The sequence below is a fragment of the Indicator indicator genome, chromosome 12 (genome assembly GCF_027791375.1).
Source record: "Indicator indicator isolate 239-I01 chromosome 12, UM_Iind_1.1, whole genome shotgun sequence".
Taxonomy (NCBI): domain Eukaryota; kingdom Metazoa; phylum Chordata; class Aves; order Piciformes; family Indicatoridae; genus Indicator; species Indicator indicator.
This window is the reverse complement of record NC_072021.1, coordinates 23,526,267-23,543,860: the sequence shown is the minus strand read 5'-3', so window position 1 is coordinate 23,543,860 and position 17,594 is coordinate 23,526,267. Positions and strand designations below refer to the sequence as shown.

Below are 17,594 nucleotides of genomic sequence, written 5' to 3'. Positions count from 1 at the left end.
AATCTGACTTGGAATATTTCCAGGGATGGGGCATCTACCTCCTCTCTGGGCAAGGTGGGCCAGTGTCTCACCATGTTCAATGTGAAAAATTTCTTCCCTATATCTAGTCAAGTGCTGAAGCATGTTTAAAATGGAAGTCACTGCAAAGGTCTTTGAGCCTACTGTAGATTTTCCTTCTTTTATTTTTTAAATAAAATTCGTTGGTCTTGGGAAATCCCCCCCCCCAAAAAAAAAAAACAGCGCTAGAGGAGGAGACACCAAAGGATGGCATCTTAAAAGAAAAACAATAGAGCTCCTTCTACTGTTCTGAGCCAGGTCAGGGTGAGGGCCCTGAAGGATGCTAGCCAAAAAAATAAAAAACAATTCAGGAGCAACATGGTCTTTTCCAGCCATGGTGATTCTGTTATTTTTTTTAAGCAATAACCTTTACTTAGAACATAAACCACACCATCCCAGAACAACAGAATAGAGGTGGTTGGAAGGGACTTCTGGGCATCATCTAGTCCAAATCCCAGCCAAACCAGGGTCACCCACAGTAGGTTGTCCAAAACAGTGTAGATGCAGGATTTAAATCTATCCAGAGAAGGAGACTCCACAACGTCTCTGGTCAGACTGCTCCAGGGCCCAGAATCTTCATAGCCAAGTTTTCCTCCTGCTCAGATGGAACCACCTGGGTTCCAGTTTGTGCCCACTGCCCCTTGTCCTGTCACTGGGCACCACTGACAAGAGTCTGACCCCATCCTCTTCCCCCACTCTTTAGCTCTTGCTCAGCACTGAGCAGATCCCCTCTCAGGCTGCTCTTCTCCAGGCTAAACAGCCCCAGGGCTCTCAGCCTTTCCTTCTCACAGAGGTGCCCTGTGTACCCCAGCATCTTCACAGTCTCCACTGGACTCTCTCCAGTAGTTCCTTGTCTCTCTGGGAACCCCAAACTGAACCCAGGACTTTAACTGTGGCCTCACTAGAGCAGAATAGAAGGGGCAAAGAACCTCCCTCCACCCCCTTCTCACAGTCCTCTTCATGCACCCCAGGACACCATTGGCCTTGACCACAAAGTCACGCTGCTGGCTCACAAAGAACTTGTCCACCAGCACTCCCACATCCTTCTTCACAGAGCTGTTTTCCAGCAGGTGACCCCCTCACCTCTACCAGTACAGGGGGTTATTCCTCCTCAGATGCAGAACTCCACACTTGCTTTTACTGAACTTTGTGAGGTTCACCTATGCCCCCACTCTCCACCCTGCCCAGTCCTTGCTGGATGACAGCACAGCCTGATGGGGTGTCAGCCACTCCTCCCTGTTTTCTGTCATCAGCAAACTGGCTGAGGGTCCACTGCATCCCTTCATCCAGGTCATTAATGAAGATGCTGAAGAAGACTGGACCCAGTACTAACCCCTGTAAGCTACAGGCCTCCAACTGGATTCTGCCTTGCTGCTCACAACCCTATGAGCTGTCTTTCAGCCAGTCCTCTGTCCACCTCACTGTCCACTCATCTCACCTTCCTCATCCTTTTCTTTCAGGTTTCTGCTTGATTCTCCCATTTCCTCCCAGATTTCCCCATGTTCCATAAGCTGTAAGTACCACAGTGCCTAGAAACCCACTGTTAGCTGCAAAGTGGACTTGTGAAAGGGAGGAAAATCAGCTTCTACCAAAGGACATCCAATTTGCTGATCCAGCAGAAAGAAAAAAAAAAAAAAAAAAAAGAGCCTCATCAGGGCATTTCCCAGTAATTAAGTTGTGATTTGCATCACATTTTTGCTCACTCCCCTGCACAGGGCTCTAATTCCGGCTGTTTGCACCAACCCCACGGCCAGGCACCTTCCTGCTGAGCCAGCACATTGTCCTCTGTGTTTTCATAAGAAAAGGGAGTCATGTGGAGCTCCCTGTCAGGATTTCACGGCCTTGTCCTTTAATGAGATGAGGCACAGCAGCTTGGTTGAAGCAGTGGGGCGTGGGGCCTGTAAGCTCACCTCCCAGGGGAAGCCCCGTGCCATGGAATCACAGAACAGTGAGGGTATGAAGGGAGCTCTGACGATCATACAGAGCAACCCCCCTGCTAAAGCAGAACCACCCAGAGCAGATCGCTCAGGATGACATCCAGGTGGGTTTGGAATCTCTCCAGAGAAGGAGACTCCACAACCTCTCTGGGCAGCCTGTCCTCACCTACCAGTAAAATACCATTTCTTGTTGTAGTTCAACAGAACTTATCTTACTCCCTTCTTCACGGATCATACACCACTAAGGTGTGATCATTCAACTTCAGAAGCAAAAAGACAATCTTATTTTATTGGGAAAAACAACAACAATAAAAAGACAAGCTAATTTAGGGCAGCCATTGTGCTATTTTCTTTTTTTGACAGACTTGCCCACCTTGCACATAGAAACATCAAATTGTTTGGATTGGAAAAGACCTTTAAGATCATCAAGCCCACCTGCTAACTCAACACTGCCAAGTCCACCACTAAACCATCTCCACATATACATAGCTCTTCAATCCCTTCAGGCATGGACACTCCACCACTGTGCTGGACATCCTGCTCCAGGGCTTGAAAACCCTTTTAGGGAAGACATTTTTACTCATGTCCAACCTAAATCTCCTCTGGAGCAACTTGAGGCTGTTTCCTAGTCCCCACCACTTGTTACTTGGAGGAACTGACTGATCCTGACCTCTCTCCAACCTCTTTTCAGGTGTTCTAATACCCTACAGGAATATGAGATACACAAACAATCTAAAAAAAAAAAAAAAAAAACAAACTCATCTTGGAGTTAATAAAGATAAAAGAGTTCCAAAAATCATGTGATGGCATCATGAACACTCTACAGGGGATGCCAGCAATGTGCTGGACCAGCTGCAATCTGAAAGCCAAGCAAAGGTGTCAACTTTCCATCACCCATGAACACATCTTCCAACAAGGGGAAAAGCCACCAGACTGTACCCATCTGCAAAGATGTACCTGAGTTTTCAGATCCTGCTATGGTGGAAACTCTGCGACTGGGATTTTAAGAACTAAAGTGGGATTTGACCCACTTTCTGGGGTTATCAGGCACAAGCTCTGCAGTCAAAGCTCAATTCCAATCCAACATTCATTCCCATTATTCCAGGTAGGGTCTAGAGCACAAATCTTGTGAGGAGCAACTGAGGAAACTTGGGTTGCTCAGCATGGAGAAAAGAAGGCTGAGGGGAGACCTTCTGGCTCTCTACAGTTTCTTGAAAGGAGGTTGGTGTGAGGTGGGTGTCAGTCTCTTCTCCCATGGAACAGGTTAAAATGGCCTCATGTTCCACCAGGGAGGTTTAGGTTGGACATAAGGAACAATTTCTTCCCCAAAAGTGTTTTCAAGGCCTGTAATAGGCTGCCCAGGGTAGCGGTGGAGCCCCCATTCCTGAAGGAATTGAAAAGCAGTGTAGGTGTGGTGCTGAGGGACATACTTTTGTGATGACCTGGCTCTGACAATTAGTCATGATGATCTCAAAGGTCTTTTCCAACCAAAATGATGCTATGATTTGCTCACATCCTGCTTTCTACCACATTTTCCAGCACATAACAATTGTGATTTTTCAAGATCAGCTGCTTTGGAGCCATCACAACCAAATTTCCACCCCCAGCCTAAGACCTGGGCCTGAGAGATGCTCCAGAGTCCAGGACTCACCTGAAGAGGTTTTCTGCTCCTGCTCTCATCCTCATCTCCTTGTTGATCTGCTGGTTAATTCGTGCTCTGCGATGCTGCAGTTTGCTGCGCTGGGTCTGGGCAAAGGGGTCACAGCCCTGCTGAGAGAGAGGGGGACAAGGTCTCACCAAAACATCTACCAGTCTGGGATCATTAAAGACCCTTTCTGAGCCCAGGATTGCCCTTGGATTCAGTTTTACTATCTAATACCACACGTTGAGTAACCTGATCTCCTATGACAAGGTGACCTGCTCAGGGGAAAGGCTGTGGATGTGTCCACCTGGACTTGAGCAAAGCCTTCAGCACCACTTCCCACAGCTTTCTCCTGGCTGGGATGAGTGAAAGCTTCACTGGTAAAAAAACCTGGCTGATTACTTGGGTCCAAAGAGTGGTGATGGATGGACTTGAACATAGTTGGTGGCCAGTCACAAGAGGTGTTCCCCAGGGCTCAGTACCAGGGCTTGTTCTCTTTATGTCTTTATAAATGATCTGGACAGGGGGATCAAGGCACCCACAGTAATTTTGCAGATGATACCAAGCATGGTATGAGTGTTGACCTGCTTGAGGGTGGGAAGGTTCTACAGATGGGTCTGGATGGGCTGGATTGGTGGACCAAGGTCAATAGGATGAAGTTCAACAAAGCCAAGTGGCAGGTCCTGCATATGGGTCACAACCACCCCCCGAACACCATTATTGGAGATGAATGAAACCACCCTGTGGAAAAGGACATGGGGCTGATGGCTAACAGTAGTGAAGATGAGACAGTGAGTGCTGAGGTGGACAAGAAGGCCACCAGCATCCTGGGGTGTATGAGCAATATTGCGGCCAGCAGGAGCAGGGCAGGGATCATCCCCCTGTACTCAGCACCAGTGAGGTGACACCTCAAATACTGTGTTGAGGGACATGGTTCAGTGGTGACAGGTGACCTGGCAGTGCTGGATCAACAATTGCACATGATGATCTGAAAGGTCCCCTCCAACCCAAATGATTATATGATCCTATCTTGCCTCAGCAATTCATTTTCTAAGTTATTCAGAAGAGGTCCCTCAAATGCAACTGTGAACAGGAACCAAATGTCTCCTTTCCATGAATTCATCAGACACTAAACAAGACCCAGGGGGCTTCAGATGAGCTCAGGAACAGATGTGACCCCAGGTCTCATCTCCTGCTGGCTGTAGGGGATGGAGCACAGGCAGCAAGAGTTCATGGGGGTGGAGAAACGAGTTGCACAAAGCAGTAAATTAATTCCATCCCTGCCTCCTTCTTTGGCCTCAGCTTAGACTTTCTGCAGACAGGGAAACATATTTTATCTCAGACTTCAGGAAATAACAGACAGCAATATCCCTCTGTCTCATGGGGGCAAGAGGATATTATGGGATGCACCAGGCAGAGAGGTTGCCATGAGGAGCGTCTCCAAATCCAGGGTCACAAAAGCTCTGCCCAAGCAGAGATGATTTCCATTGTGTGAGGAGAGGCTCAGATGGATGAAATGAGTCTCTAAGAGATGGCACAAGGCTGAGCAGTTTAAGGCAGTGGAGATCTCCAAGCCTCCTTTTCATACAGCAATGCAAGCCTGGGCAGAACCCTCCAAGAACATATCCAGATCCATGGTAGCACTCCATAAAATTCCTCAAAGCCACTATTTCATCCTCTTGCTTCCCTCAAGAAATTTCCATTTGCTGTGTGCATATCAGTCTTACCTGCTCCCCACTGCTCTCCCTCTACTACTGCTGGTGGGACCCCCACATCAAAAAGGGATTTTTGCCACCTGAGAAAGTCTACAGAGCTCTTCCAGAGTACCCACTCTCACTCTGTTCATAACACCTCCTCAGTTAATTGCTGCCATGTAGATCACTACATAGGCTTCACCTGGTCTCACCCCATTCAAGGGTCTCAAATCCAACATGCCAGGGCAACAACCTCCAGAAAACATTGGAGATCCCAGTGTTACTCTGTGGAAACTTTTCTGGGGAAGTAGGAAAGGAATAAACTAAATCCTTGCCCAAAACAAAGGATGAAACCCAATTAGCAAGCATGGAATGGAAATTATTGTGTTTTCATGGATTTCAGCTTCTGAAAATTCAGTTCTTGTGTCTGAAGTCCACTAAGTGGTGGCCCCTTAGAACAGGATCTGGGATTAATGTTGGCATTTTCATTTAAGTGAAAGACTTGAGCTCCTAATTGGTACACTTGAGACTGAGGAATCAGAGTGACTCCATCTGGTCCATAAATCTGCAGGATTAGTGCCTTAGAGTAATCCATGAATTTGTTGAAATTAGTGAATGAAGAAGCTAGAAACATGAGATTGGTGATTCTGGAAGAGTGGCTAAGTAGGACATTAAGGAAAACAGTCCAACAGTTACACAAATCCTGGGTCAGGAGGAAATACAGGAAAGGCTTGTCCAAAAGTGTCTTCTTTGGAGAACCTACTCACCTTGCACACACCACTGGGAAAAAAAAAAAAAAACCAACAAAAAAACAAACCAGAAATTGGAAGAAAAAGGAAAAGGATTAACAATCCCACGCCATGAAGATCAAAATCGGATCGAGTTTTCTCTGCAAGAAGGAGCTGAGTCAACCCTTGGGAAAAAACCTCAAGCCAATCACACAGGCACTACCCAGATTTGAGCACCAGAAGGTTCTCATAGCAAAGAGAGTAACACCAAACTCATCCAGAAAGTGGCTGCTCCTGCAAATGACCAAGATGGTTACAAACATTGTGCCTTTGAAAATGTTTCTTCACATAGAGCGAGACGTTAACCCAGAGATGGAAATTAAAGCTTAAGAGGGAAGAAAAGGAGCTGCAAACAGACAGTGGAGCTTATTAAAGCTTCAGCAGGGTTCCAGATGAGAGCTGTGTGCTTGTCATCTCCAAAGACACACAAGTCCAACCCATGATGCAAATATATCCAAATACATGCAAATGAGCAGGATCCCCCCATCTCTGCTTTCAAAGCCATAAAATTCCATCTAAAACTCAACTGCCCCAGCAGAAACTGCTGGAGATGGAAAGTCCCTCAGCTCCTCCTTCAGGAGCTTTCATCAACTTTGAGACCTCTCCACTTCCCAGAAACCTTTGCTTGAAAAGAGACAGAGGATTTTAAGACTCTTTGGGGAGGAGAACAACAGACTACCTAAACACATGAGCAGGAGGCCAGAGGAAACACAGGTGAGCAGTCATGGAGAGGTACAATGGAAGGACACAACCACAGAGAAGGTCCATGAGTGTTGTCTTGTCTGGAGGCAAGGCAAGGTTGTTTGGGGCTCTGAGGAACTTGATTTAGTTGAAGATGTCTCTGATGACTGCAGGGGGGTTGGACTAGACAACCTTCAAATCTAGTGCATTCTGTGATTCTAAGTAAGACAAGAGGTGAGATGTAGAGTGCCAGGAGAAGAAACCAGGATGGCTCTGCAAGAAAGTGAACATCAAAGCTTCTTCCCTGCCAAAGCAATTAAGGGGTTTAGCTGATTGACTTGGAAGCTCCCCACTTCTCCCATGACCAGCTTGAGACAAGACCAACAGACACCAAGTCATCTGTAGAGCTGTGAAGTTTTTTTCTCCCCATCTGAACATTGGGTGTCTTGTCAATGGGGTTTAATGAGATGGAGATTAGCAACTATCCAGGCTCCTAAGACAAGAACAAAAAGGGACCAGAAAGTCAGGTATTGGAGCACCTGATGTAACACCAAAACCTTGTGAGGATGTTGAGTCAGGATCTCTAGACTTGCTGCCCTTGGCAACCTCATATGATCTCCCCACACCTTGTTTTCCTCTTCACCTTCTTTGAAGTGGGGTAACTGCAGTAACCCATGGGATTGCAGCACATCTCACCTCAAGAGGATTGGCTGTCAGTCCCAAAGCATCACCCCTGGCTGGCATGGATCAACATAAGCATTATGCCAAGGCCACCATGGAACAACCAGGTTGCTCATGGAGTATTGCAGAAGTGATGTTATTTCATGAATGCTGGAGGAGAAAAGCTCCAGAATAAGATACTTGATCGTGGTGAACTAACCCATGAAAGGAAGCACCATGAGAAACAAAGAAAAAAAAAAAAGAGCCATATTTAAATTGGGAGGTTGATAGGGGAGAGAGAGTCAATAATCATAGAATCGTTTCAGTTGCAAATGATCATGGAGTCCAAGACCACCCTGGCCATTGAACCATGACCCAAAGTGCCATGTCCAAATGTTTCTTGAACACCACCAGGGACAGTGACTCCACCACCTCCTTGGGCAGCCTGTTCCCATGCCTGACCACTCTTTCAAGGAAGAATTTTTTTCCAAATGTCCAATCTAAACCTCCCCAGTGTAACTTGAGGACATTTCCTCTTGTCCTGTCACCTGACACCAGGGAGAAGAGACCAACCCCTACCTCACTCCAACCTCCTCCATGCTCTTAGAGGAGAGCATCCTCCAAAGCTTACATTAAAAGGAACCCCACACTTTACCTGTGCCTATATCCTTGGAGTCTTCCCTGCACATGGCAGGGTGGTAGGAACTAGATGACCTTTAAGCTCCCTTCCAACTCAAACCATTCTATGATTCCAAGCTGAAACTGAAAACTACAGCACAGAGCTTCTAAAGTAAGTGGTGACAGATTTAAGAGTGCCTTACATAAAGGAGGGGTCACAAACCCCACTGTTAGGTTATAAAAGGGATTTTCCTTGCTTAATTCTTCTTCGTGCAAGCTGTTGAGGTCAACCCTTTACAGTCAGAAGGAAGATGTGGTATTTCAACCAGCTTTTGGGATGCACCTAGGGACATTCAGAAATTGCTAAATCAGTATCTTCTCAGGAAGAAAAAAAAAGGTCTGGAGAAGACTCCAAGAAGACCTTCTTGCAGCCTTTTGACACTTAAAGGGGTCCTACAAAAAAAGATGGCAACAGTGACAGAATCACAGAATGACAGAATGGTTTGGGTTGGAAGAAACCTTTAAAGGTCATGTAGTCAAACACCCCTGCAGCAAGTAGGGACATCTTCAACTAGAGCAGGTTGTTTAGAGCCCCATCCAACCCAACCAGTATCTCACAAGTAGTTGTTGTGACAGGACAAGGGGTGATGGTTTGAAACTAAAAGAGGAAGATTTAGACCAGATAGATGAAAGCATTTTTTACAATGAAAATTGTGAGACACTGGCCTGGGCTGCACAGAGAGGTGGTAGATGCCCAATCCCTGGAACCATTCAAGGTCAGCTTGCTTGAGGCTCTGAGCAACCTGCTCTAGTTAAAGATGTCCCTGCTGACTGAAGGTGGGTTGGATTAGATGACTTTTAAGAGGTCCATTCTATGATTCAATACTACAGTAAAATCAGGTGCTTAAGAAGTGGCCAGGTTGAACACGAGGGTTCTTTTCCTTCCTGGTTCAAAGCTTTTTGCACAGAAGTGAGCACATAGATCTTCCAGTAAGAGGCCATAAATTGTCTAGTACACAGAGGACAGCCACGAAAATGAGCAAAGGGTCATTAAGTTATATGACTTGTGTCCAGCTCTGAAGTTTATTGCCTCTGACAAAGCAGGATTACAGACAGAATGATTATAGCAAGATCATTTCATGCTCAGAAGACATCTGCCAACTAACATTGAGTTCAATCCTCAGCATGACAACATTATGGAAAGTCCTCAACCAATGCTTCCACATAAGGAAGACAAGAGAAGCCAGAAGATCCCACTCAGAGGAGGCCAAGACAAACAGATCCCCTTCGAGGGACGTGAAGGCTTTTGTCAACTCTAGCCTCATCTCTGAAGGGAACATCTGCAATGATGTAATGGTGGTGTTAACTCCCCACCACCTCTTCCAGCTCAGGAGCATCCATCTGGGGTGTTAAACAGGGCAATTATGTGGTTAAGGTTTTCTTGTATAAGCAAGTCCTTAGGGAACATTAGTTAGAGATGATCACCAAGTGTACTTTGCACTTCGTATCTCCAGTAAGCACAAGAAGATGAAGCCTTGATATGTCTTGGGTGACAAGGCACACCTAGAGCACTGCTTATGACCTCAGTGCCAAAACCAGGCCACCACCTCCCTGCACTAATGACAAAAAAATCATTAGCTGCAGGAAGAGATGGATGCCAGCAAGTCCAAAGGGCAGAGCCATGCACAAAGGGACTCATTTCTGCACTTTCATTTCTGCTAGAAGAACAGGAGCTCAGCTGCTGGAAGCAATCAGGGGAAAAGCAAAACCTAAACGTATGAAGTGATCAAAGGATGACTGTGAGACTCACAGCTACACAAGCTGCCAGCTATTTAGAGCACCAATGGGTACTGAGGTAAAAGGTCCTAGCTACCTTCAGAGCTTTGCTGGATTCACAGGAGGTGCTCCGTAACCCACCTGATGAAGCATGGACCAAGCTGTGCCACCTCTAAGATTGGCTTCATAGAATCATTAGGGTTGGAAGAGACCTTTAAAATCAAGTCCAACTGTAACCCGTCACCACCAGGATTATTGCCAGTTGGAGGAGCTGAAGAGCAGCCACAGAATAACAGAAGAAACTTAAGAATCATAGAATTGTTCTGGTTGAAAAGAGTTCTAAGATCATCAGGTAGAACCATTGACCTAACACCACCATGGCCACTAAACCATGTCCCAAAGTGCCATATGTCCACATGTTTCTTTAATGGACAGTCCACTGTCTCCCTGAGCAACCTACTGCAATGCCTGACCACTCTCTCCTTTTTCAATGAGGAAATAACTTGGTTTGATGGAAATCAAATGATCTGCTCCAAAATTTATCATGAGGGTCATGCACTGCACATCTTCACTGCAGTCCTGGTACCTCATGGCAAATAACATGGACTCAATTTCAATGCAAAGTGGCATGGCTGACATCATAGAATCATCAACTAATTTGGGTTGGAAGGGACCAGGTAAAGGTTGAGCAGCAGGGACGTCTGCAACTAGAGCAAGTTGCTCATAGTCCTGTCCAATATGACCTTGAATGTTTCACGGACGGAGCTTCTACCACCTCTTTGGGCAACCTGTTAAGTTCAACTCTGTTGGACTACCTGTTGGGATTTAACTCAAGGGGCAATGGTTTGAAACTGGGGCAGGGTAGATTTAGAATGGACATCAGGAAGAAGTTCCTTACTATGAGGGTGGTGGAACACTGGAACAGGTTGCCCAGAGAGGTGGTGGAGGCCCCATCTCTGGAGATATTCAGGTTCGATGGAGCCCTGAGCAACCTGATATAGTTAAAGATGCCCCTGCAGCTTGGGTGGACTGGATAACTTAAAGGTCCCATACAACCAATGCATTCTATGATTCCATGACTTTTCCAATGCTGCTTTGTTTCCTAACACCAACCAGTTGCTGAGGTTGCTTGCTCTGGGCATAAATACCCTCTCAGATGAAATAGCAGGAGCTCTGCTGTGACACTCTCCTCCACCTCACCTCATCCTACCCTTGCAGTTCCCACAAAAGCCACCCCAAGTGCTCCTTCCATACACACAGAGAACTGTCAGTCAGAAGAAACTAAGTATAATATAAAAGCCCTTGGAGCCAAAGGCAAAGCCAATCAAGGCTACAAAACAAGCCTGAGATATCTTGGTTTGACACCTGATAACCAGGAGGGCCATGATGCACAGTCACAGCAACCTTTGGACACCATGTGCCATCCCATGTGCAAACTGTCCTCCATTCCAGAGGAGAAGCTCCTTTAGGTAGGATCTGAATTCACGGGCAGTGTCAAAGCCATGCTGATGCTGGACTGGGTTTGTTGCTAACCCTAAAAGCCCCCATTCTTCAGAGTCATCTTACTGAGCCCTGGGTGGTGAGCTCCTACAGCACTCACCAAGCGAGTAATCAGGCTAACCCTTCCAGCACCACCAGTCTATGCTCATGACAAGATTAAAGAAACCAGCACACAAAGGAGCACAAGGAAAACCAGACAGCTTCTGGCCAGGAAGCCTTCAACCACACCAGGGATGGTGGCTGAAGAGCCAAAGATCAGTGCTTGGGAAGGTCAAGCACCAGCCAGGCTGGTCTAAAAAGTTATATTGCTAAGTCAGAGCTGTTGTTGAATCACAGTAGTAGGGGTTGGAAGGGACCTCTGAAGATCATATAGACCAACTCTCCCGCTAAAGCAGGGTCACCCACAGCACAGGAACACAATGTCCAGGTGGGTTGGGAATCTATCCAGAGGAGGAGACTCCACAATCTCTCTGGGCAGCCTGCTACAGGGCTCTGGTGCCCTCACAGCAAAGAGCTCCTCCTGGGTTCCAGTTTGTGCCTGCTGCTGGCTACCACTGAGAAGAATCTGGCCCCATCCTCTCAACCCCCACCCTCTAGCTCTTACTGAACATTGAAAAGATCCTCTCTCAGGCTGCTCTTCTTCAGGCTAAACAGCCCCAGGGCTCTCAGCCTTTCCTCCTCATAGAAATGCTCCAGACCCCTCAGCATCTTCATAGCCTCCCCTGGACTCTCTTCAGTAGTTCTGTCTCTTGATCTGAACCCAGTATTCTAGATGTGGCCTCACTAGGGCAGAGTAGAGAGGGAAGAGAACATCCCTCAACCTGCTGGCCACACTCTTTGTGCACCTCAGTAGACCATTTGTCTTTTTGGCACTCCCAGGTCCTTCCCTGCAGAGCTGCTCTCCAGCAGGTCACCCCTCACCTGTACTGGTGCAGGGGGTAATTCCTCCCCAATGCAGGACTCCACACCTGCCCTTGTTGAACATCATGAGATTCCTTTCACCCAGCTCTCCATCCTGTCCAGGTCACCACTAACCACCAGCACAGCCTGACAATGTGTCAGCTGGGATTATTTTACAGCCCACGTGTTTTTGAGTCAGGCCAACAACAGGACAAGCAGCCAAGTGACCCTGGTTTAGCCATGGGAGAGAGAGGAAAACAAAAGCCTAAGAACTGTTCCACACACAAAAGCAGGCTTGAAAATTCTCCTTTTTAGCCGATTATTGATAATTTCTTTCTCCTCTCAGCCAAGAGCATTTCACTGGAGCTTCAAAACAAAAAACTGGTCACAAACAAGTATTTTTGTTTCTTTCCTGAATGTTTAGTTAGATATAAAAATCCCTATCATGGAACTAATCTGATGAAGCCCTCTGGCTGCAAGCTGTTTTTCCTGTGGGAGACAGGAGCAGCTAAAACCTCTAAAACCTTTTATTGAGAAGATGGTTACATCACACAGCCTTTTAACAAATGAGCTGAGGATTAAGGTTTTACATTTCCCAACAAAGTGCCCTCACTATTGGCTGATGGATTCAACAAGAGGAAGGAAAAATAAAACAAGGGGGAAGGGGGGAATCCCCAAAACAAAAAGATTGGAGATTGAAGGCTTTTAAACAGCAAAACTTGCACCCAGAAGTTGAATTTTAAGAGTGTGAAACTGCTCTGGGATGCTGTGGGAGGTATCATGAGAGAAGGGCAAGGTGCCAGCAGGAAACAGATGTTATAAAACTGATATTTGGAAAACTTTCTATCCCAAAAAAGTTGGCAAACCCTGGAGCAGGCTGCCCAGGGAAGTGGTGGAGTCCCCATTCCTAGAGGGGTTTAAAACACAGGGAGATGTGGTCCTGAGGGACATGGCTTAGTGGTACACTTGACAGTGTTAGGTTTATTCATAGAACTACAGAATCATTTTGGTTGGAAGGACTCAGCAAGGTTCTGAAGCTGGTTTTACCCTGAGATTGCAGTGTCAAGGATCAATCTGATCTTGAAGACACTTGAGCTTGACCTCCTTGAACAGAGTGAAGAGGTTACAACCTTAAACCAGGTTGGCATTGACCCAGAGTCTTGCTGAAATAGCAAGTGCTGCTTGTAAGGGAGGAGTAGCAGGACTTCTATTCCCCATTTGTCCTGAGTCCAGATACTACTGACTTGATGATCTTCAAGGTCTCTTCCAACCAAAATGATTCTGTGATTCTATGATTCCAGGTCCAAAAGGTCACCATCACAACATCTTTTGGGATCCTCTATGAAGAGTAAACACACAACATCCACATCAATGCTTGGATTTGATGATTGTTAAGGTCTTTTTCAACCTAAATGATTCTATGAATCTAGTCCCAAAAAAGTCACCATCACAGAAGCCTTTGTGATCCCCTGAAGGAGCAAACATGCAATGACCACACCAACAGCCCCTGATAGTCTCAAGGTGAAAAATACACAACTACAATCACAGAACGGTTTGGCTTGGAAGGGACCTTTAAGATCAGCAAGTCCACAGATCATGAAGTTGGTGTCTACCAAGACACCAGAAGAAATTGGGGAATAAAAGTCCTGTTGCTCCTCCCTTACAAGCAGCACCTGCTATTTCAACAGGACCCTGCATCAATGCCAGCCTGGTTTAACATTGCAGCCTCTTCAGTTCCACTCAAGGAGGTCAAGCCTAGATAGGACAAGAGGATATGGCCTGAAATTATATCAGGTATGAAGAAACAATTCTTTATTGAAAGAGTGGTCAGGCATTTGAACAGGCAGCCCAGGGAATTTGTTCATGAAATGTATGGACATGGCACTTTGGGACATGGTTTAATGGCCACAGTGGTATTAGGTCAATGGTTGGACTCAATGATCTTAGAGGCCTTTTCCAACTAAAACAATTCTATGATTCTATCTAGTTCCAATGCCACTGCCATGAAGGGGGGGACATTTTCCACCAGACCAAATTGCTCAAGGTCTTGTCCAATCTGGTCTTGAACACTTCCAGAGTGTTCAAGAAGAAGCTATCTTGGTAGTGTCTGCTTAATAAAAAACTGATAGCAATAAAAGGAAGCCTAGTCATGGGGGGGTTTAATTAAGAAGAGTAATCATGTCATGACAGATGTTGCAAATCTGCTGCCAGATCCCCCCTCACTAGAGCTTTGCAATATTTTCCTGTTTTTCTCCCCCACGCTACCCTCTGGTAGATCAAGGAAGAGTAAACTAATGGCTTCTGAAAGGGAAATGGTGTCTGTACCCAGAAGAAATTGGGGAACAGAAGTCCTGTTGCTCCTCCCTTACAAGCAGCACCTGCTATTTCAACAAGACCATGGGTCGATGCCAACCTGGTTTAAGGTTGCAACCTCTTCAGCTCCACTCAAGGAGGTCAAGCTCAAGTGACTTCAAGATCAGATTGATCCTTGACTTTGCAATCTCAGGATTAAAAATCAGTTCCACAACCTGGCTGAGTCTTGCTTTTTGGGTGGGTTGAGTGGGCTTCTTTTTGGCAGGGTGGATTTTTTTTATATTGTTTTCATTTGCTGGGGTTTTTGGTTTGTTGGGGGGGAAGGGGGAGGATGCTTTTGATTTTTGGTGGGGCTTTTTTTTCTTTTTTCTGGGTGTCTTTTAGTGAGTTGCTTTTTTAATGGGTCTTTTGGGGAGGTTGCTTTTTAATGGGGCTGCCTGTTAGGTTTTAGTTGTAGGATTTGTTTGTTTAGGTGTTGTTTATTTTTGCCAAAGGGCTGCAGGGAGGCAGCTCTCTGCTGAAGAACAAGTTTTGGAAATTATAGAGTTGGAGGAAGAGATCAGATTACAGGGTCAACTCACTACAGGGTCAGATCACTATAGGTTTTATAAATCCTGCTCCCAGGGGACAAACCTAACGGGAGCCATACTTAAACAGTCCCCAAAATTAACATTTAGCCATTGTTTTCTTGCTATAAGCAGCATGTTTTAAAGCCTCTTGAAGCCCAAGAGCTCACACTGACACCCAAGGGATGCCCAGCAGGGACGGTGGCAGCCTGAGGACAATCCCTGTTGGTTTCACCTTGCTGTTACTAATTAAACAAGTGACGCCAGCGAAGCTATCAGCCCCATCTCCCACACAGAGCCACTGCACCCTCCTTCCTTGTGGGTATATCCTGGGGGTGAAATGTGTCAGGGAGCAATATCCACCTTGGTACCCCTGAGGATGAAAGGAGGGATGGATTGGGCCACCTTCTTATGGGCAAAACGGACAAAAAGACAAAATATATAGGAAAATTTGGATAAAAGGAGTCACTGTAAATGAAGCCAGCAGAAGATGAGATAGAGTGGAGTTTAAGAGATGATGAGCTACAGGATAGTTGTGTAAGGTTTATGGATGAGCTACTGGACATGTTTCTACTGCATGTCACACACTAGACCCTTCACCAATCAACTCCCTGCCATGACTTGGCACCTCCAGCATGGTTTGATAACCAGGATGAATCTGCACCCCCATCCATGGAGATCATAACCCCCATGAAGTGGAGGTCTTGAGCAGCCTGGTCTGGAGGAAGGAGTCCCTGTCCATGGCAGCAGGTTTAGAACTAGATGATCTTTAAAGTCCCTTCCAATCCAAAGCATTATACAATTCTACAGACCCGACCTGGGCACCTTGCCCCATAGTGCATTATTTGGGTGCACGGCCCACCCCATGGCACCCCACCAACTGTGTCTCACCTTCCGGGTGCTGCCGCTCTTCAGGGCTTGCAGGAAGACAAGACCACTGTCTTTGTCTCCTGTCCCACCACCGTCCGGGCTCTCCTCCTCAGGTGGCATCATCTCCAGGGGTGCAGCATCCAAGGGTTGAAAGGGGTGGGCCCACAGCTGGAGGTGGGAGTCTCCTGCTTGACCTCTCAGGGTGGCTCTGGGGCTTGGTGGTCACCCTTTGGGCTACTGTAGTTCTCCCGATCTAGCCTCACAAACTAGTTGCCCCCAGAAGGGGAGGATCAGAGTGCAGTCCTGTCCTGCGGGGGAACTTAAACCCCCAACAACATTCCTCCCTCACTCCCCCCCACCCCCCCTCCTCCGTGGAGCTACCCCGATAGAGGGGTAAAACCCCACAGACCCTTAGAGCTACCCTAGGTGGGGGGAGGAGGACAAATCCCACAGACTCCCCCACTTAGAGCTACCCCAGATGGAGGATAGGGGCGAGTTAAACGCCACAGACACCCTTTTGGAGCTACCCCTGATGAGGAAGGGGATGGAGAAATCCCCGCAAACCGTTCTTATAGAACTGGTGGGGATACAACCCCACCTTGCCAAACTCCTCCAGCCGGGGGTCACCCCTTTCAAACCCCTCCCACAGTGATGCCCCAGCTGACGGCAAATCCCCCCACACTACAATCCACCTCCCGCGAGCTGAATGAAGCTCTTGGATCCCCTCAAAAAAAAAAAAAAAAAAAAATCACTGTCCCCCCCCACCTCAGCCCCGCTCACCCCTCGCTGCCCCCTCACGGCCCCGCCGCCGAGGCGCTACCAGCCGGGAACGAGCAGCGGCCGCGCGGGGGCATAAGCAGGGTGGAGGGCGGGGCGGAGAGCGACTATGACCAATAGAAGACAGGGATGGAGCTGACGGGCGGCGATATTGTACAATGGAAGAGCGGGAGAGGAAAGGCGAAGGGAGGGAGGCAGAAGGGGGGCGGGGCGGGGCCCAGGGGCTGTCGCTATTGGCAACAGAGGGAATGAGAACGCCGTGACGTCACGGGAGGGGTGGGGCGACGGTGCCCTTGCCATGGGCACCGCTGGGGAGCGAACGGAATCCTCAGCCTGGGGCACGGCTGCAGGGAGCCAGTTACAGTGAGAATCGCCCCTCCTCCGGGCACATCTGGATGAGTCCGCCTCCAATCAGAAGCGTCCTTTAACTGGCGTTTTCTCCCCGTCCACATCTGGATGACGTCACCTATAAACAGACCCTTCCCCCAGCCACACGTCTGGACGACACCATCTCCAAACAGACTCACCCCCCCGATGCATCTGGACGAGGCCACCTTTAATCAGAAGCGTTTCTTATCTCGGCGCTCCCCCCAGCCGCATCAGGACGAATCTGCCTCTCAACCAGAATCCTCCTTTATCTGAGTGCTCCCCCCACCTCGTCCACATCTGGACGACACCATCGCCAAACAGACACCCACCCGAGTCACACCTGGACGAGCCAACCTCCAATCAGACGCCCCCCTAGCCACATCTGGATCAACCCCACCTCCGGTCAGACGTCTCCCTCCTATTTGGATGCTGCCTCCGCCACATTC

At 47.5% G+C, this 17,594-nt stretch overlaps 1 protein-coding gene across 1 annotated transcript in view; it reads right to left on the bottom strand.

The window, feature by feature from the left end:
* Positions 1–16,125, bottom strand: part of RHPN1 (rhophilin Rho GTPase binding protein 1) — a 37,539-nt gene extending 21,414 nt beyond the window's left edge. The window contains exons 1-2 of the mRNA XM_054385467.1: positions 16,024–16,125; positions 3,646–3,764 (exon numbers count right to left, since the gene is read on the bottom strand). Of these exons, the coding sequence (XP_054241442.1) occupies positions 3,646–3,764; positions 16,024–16,125 (221 nt within the window). The remainder of the gene's footprint in view (positions 1–3,645; positions 3,765–16,023) is intronic.
* Positions 16,126–17,594: the final 1,469 nt, after the last annotated feature.